This window comes from Sinocyclocheilus grahami, unplaced genomic scaffold (genome assembly GCF_001515645.1).
Source record: "Sinocyclocheilus grahami isolate Dianchi unplaced genomic scaffold, SAMN03320097.WGS_v1.1 scaffold471.1, whole genome shotgun sequence".
In the NCBI taxonomy this organism is placed as follows: domain Eukaryota; kingdom Metazoa; phylum Chordata; class Actinopteri; order Cypriniformes; family Cyprinidae; genus Sinocyclocheilus; species Sinocyclocheilus grahami.
This window is the reverse complement of record NW_015505650.1, coordinates 555,979-560,028: the sequence shown is the minus strand read 5'-3', so window position 1 is coordinate 560,028 and position 4,050 is coordinate 555,979. Positions and strand designations below refer to the sequence as shown.

General features: G+C 43.1%; 1 protein-coding gene across 1 annotated transcript in view; it reads left to right on the top strand.

The window, feature by feature from the left end:
• The window catches only part of hcn4 (hyperpolarization activated cyclic nucleotide-gated potassium channel 4), an 86,509-nt gene extending 84,128 nt beyond the window's left edge, over nucleotides 1-2,381 (top strand). Inside the window, exon 8 of the mRNA XM_016235568.1 lies at nucleotides 929-2,381. Coding sequence (XP_016091054.1) covers nucleotides 929-2,379 — 1,451 coding nt within the window. The 3' untranslated portion in view covers nucleotides 2,380-2,381. The remainder of the gene's footprint in view (nucleotides 1-928) is intronic.
• Nucleotides 2,382-4,050: the final 1,669 nt, after the last annotated feature.

The window sequence follows — 4,050 nt, the reverse complement described above, 5'->3', positions numbered from 1 at the left end:
TATATATATATATATATATATCTCGTCTCATCAATATGTCATCTACTTTTAACGATCTATTGTTATGAGAAATTCTGGAACAAAGTTGGGACACTATGATACTTTGATATATCCCATGGTACTGAACTGATTATCATATTCATATACCATAGAATTATAGAATGGAATATAGTTACAACAAAACTATGGTATAAGCATGCTATCATGTCTAAAACATGGTAATACCATGGTACTTTGATATGTACTGTACCATGGTGCTGAACAATTACCATATTCACATACCATAGAATTATAGAACAGAATATGGAGTTACAACAAAACCACGGTATTACCATGCTATAATGTACAAAAAAACAGGGTAATACCATGGTACTTTGATATATACCATGGTACTAAATGATTACCATATTCATATACCATAGAATTATAGAACATAATATAGTGTTAGAGCAAAACCATGGTATTACCATGCTATCATATCCAAAACATGGTAATACCATGGTACCTAATGATCACCATATTCATATACCATAGAATTCTAGAACAGAATATAGAGTTATAACAAAAAATATGGTATTACCATGCTATAGTGTACAAAAAAAGGTAATACCATGGTACTTTGATATATACCATGGTACTGAATGATTACCATATTCATATACCATAGAATAATAAACAGCAAATCATGGTATTACCATGCCATCATGTCTAAACAATGGTAATACCGCAGTACTTTGATATATACCATGGTAATGAACGATATTCATATACCATAGAATTATAGAACAGAATATAGAATTACAACAAAACCATGGTATTACCATGCTATCATGTCACAGTACTTTTTCTTAGTGTTGTTTCTTAAATTTATAACAGAAATGTTTTCTGCTGACTACAAATCAGATTTTTTTTGTCTTTCATCTATCAGGGAAGAAGAACTCTATTCTCCAGCACAAGGTCCAGCATGATTTGAATTCAGGGGTTTTGAACTACCAGGAAAGTGAGATCATCCAGCAGATCGTGCAGCACGATCGTGACATGGCTCTCTGCGCCAATCTGATGCAGAGTCCATCGCCGCCTGCTCCTCCGTCCCCTACTCCCGTCATCTGGGCTCCCCTGATCCAAGCACCTCTACAAGCTGCTGCCGCCACCACATCGGTCGCTATTGCACTAACCCACCACCCCCATCTACCCGCTACTCTCTTCCGACCTCCGGTTTCCGTTCTCGGATCGAGAAACGAGCCACCCAGCCAGCTTAAGAGGTTTCAGACGGACGCACCAAAATTGGGAGGTTTCAGATCGACTGGTGACTCTCCATCCAGTTCCCCATCAAAGATTCGTCCGGGAGTCGATACGCCTCTTCTTGCATCCCTCCGGATGCAGCACTCATCAGGCGCCACCGGTTCCAGCCAGCAAGCCGAAATCTCATTGTTCACATTCGGAAGCTACTCTTCTTCATCGGCGCTGCCGACTTCTAGCACCGCACAGCTTCATTCGCAGCCAAGACAAAAGCAAGCCATCGCCCCCAGCACTCCTCCGCAATCAAGACATCTCCAAAAAGGGGCGTCGGCAGCTGGTGGATTTCCAGCTGGGATCCTGGCTACAACCTCATCCAATACTAGCCCTCTTTCCACAGGCTTGTTCAGTCACGCCCCCAGTCAGTTGTTGCACGGCCAACCCCCACCAAAGCCCTCTCAAACGGGCTCCCTGCAGCAGTTTGCTACCGGAGGGGGCAAGACTTCCACTGGGTTGAACCTCTTCCACACTCCCCCACCTGGATCGCCTTCGTCCAGTCGTTCCCAAGCCCCCGAGAGTTCCACGTCATCTCAGATCCCGCCTGTTTTATCTGCTTACCTTCCTTTAGAAAGGTCAGCACTGGCCTTGCTCGCTCAGTACGGCTCAGCGAACACCTCGCCGTGCTACACCCCTCTGGCCCCAAGTCCGACCATCCAGAGCCCTGTCACGGGGAGAAATTTCCACTACAGTGACCCTTCCAGCACCGCCGGCTCTCACACCTCCCTGCTTCTCCAGCAGTCCTCATGTCCCGGCCAACTCCCGGGTCACCACTCTTCCGGCACAGACTCTCCGTTGGGCCGCTTTTATGAGGATTTGAACATACTGTCCAGCTCCCACCCTGTAGAGGGAGCAGGTCAGTCTTCACCTTGGGAGCCCGGTTACTGCCTCTCCCCGTATTCGTCCCCGACGCTAAGCCCCAAACCCTGTAGCTCAGTATCAGGGCACATAGTCGCCCCCATACAGACTTCTCCGGGCTCTCGGGGCCAGGCTCATTCTATAGGCACGTCACCTGCACTTTCTCTCTCCGACAGCCACCCGTCCGAACTAGAACCGCTCCGTTCGAAACTCCCTTCCAATTTGTGAAGCTAAATCACACCCTCCTAACTAATTCAGTAATAGCGATCTTCCTCTGTGTGGCGTTTGACCTTTTCTTTCGTTATCTCTGTATCGGCACTGTGTTTTAATCATTTCAGATATCTAATTATTACTGTGATTTTAAGACGATAAGAACTACCGAGTTAACTTAAGAGCTCTAGATTTCTTTCCTTTTGCTTTGTTATTCTCCTTTTTCACTCATGAATATATATATATATATATATGGAATTATATATTTAAATATATGTTAATCAGTATATAGGAGGGTGTGAAATGCTACATATATTGAGACCTAAAGGACAATTGTTTATTTTATACCTATGCCAAATTCATCCACAAGAGTTTGGTCATTAATATTGACATGGACAGAAAGACTCTTCTACAGGAACCTATGCACTCATGCCTGCATATGAAAATATCCTTTTTAGTCGCCCTAATGAGGATCACATATTGCTGATCTTGAATCTAAAGGGTTGTGTTTAAGGGGTTGTACCTGTTTATTCATCCTACACATGTTTTGGGACCTTCCGAGGTGGAGAGGAGGGCATAAGAAAACCAAAAACATGTTCAATCTACGTTCTCTTCAGCATATCTTTGTTTTCGTTTAGCCACACAGGGGAGAGGGTTCGAGAAACATCCCAACTAAATCACAATTCACTTGTGTCTTCCAGGATCATACTACAGTGTAGCCCTGCAGACTGTGTGTGTGTGTGTGTGTGTGTGTGTGTTACTCGAGCTTGATGCAAGTGGCAATCAAGTTAGACTTACCAAGAATAGTGGAGAACTTCCATGCAACATTTCTTGTTTGTACATAAAGTAAGCCAACATTATAACATTAGTCAAAAAGCTGCTCAAAGGTGGTTTTGTTTGTTTTTCTATATCTTTAGCTGCTAATCGATTAGGTGGAATCGAGTGAAGGATGCTGAATGTACCATGTAAGTTCAAACTATGACGATCAAATCCGTTCAGGGATGGCAGACGGCCGTCACACACACCTGAGTCCCTCACAGGTCACGACTCTCAGCCACAGCGTTCTGATTTAATAGGCCGGACAGGCACATTTCGGGCGACCTTTGACCCTTGTCAGCTTGATAACAGGACAACATGATGACCAGCGTCAGACAGACAGTCCGGGATTGTAATGATACACAAAACATGATTCAGTTTAAGCAAAAATAATATAAATAGTAAATAATAAAATAGTATATAAATATACTACTGTTCAAAAGTTTGGGATCAGTAAGATTGTTCATGTTAAAGGAACACTCCACTATTTTTTTAAATAGGCTCATTTAAAATAGGCCCTAGAGTTAAACAGTTGAGTTTTACCGTTTTCGAAACCATTCAGCCGATCTCCGGGTCTGGCGGTAGCACTTTTAGCTGTAGCTTAGCATAGATCATTGAATCTGATTAGACCGTTAGCATCTCACTCAAAAATGACAGAAGAGTTTCTATATTTTTCCTATTTACACCTTGACTCTTCTGTAGTTACATCGTGTACTAAGACCGACGGAAAATGAAAAGTTGCGATTTTCTAGACCGATATGGCTAAGAACTATACTCTCATTCCGGCGAAATAATCAAGGAGCTTTGCTGCCGTACCATGGGTGCCGCAGGCGCAATGATATTACGCAGCGCCTATATATATATATATATATA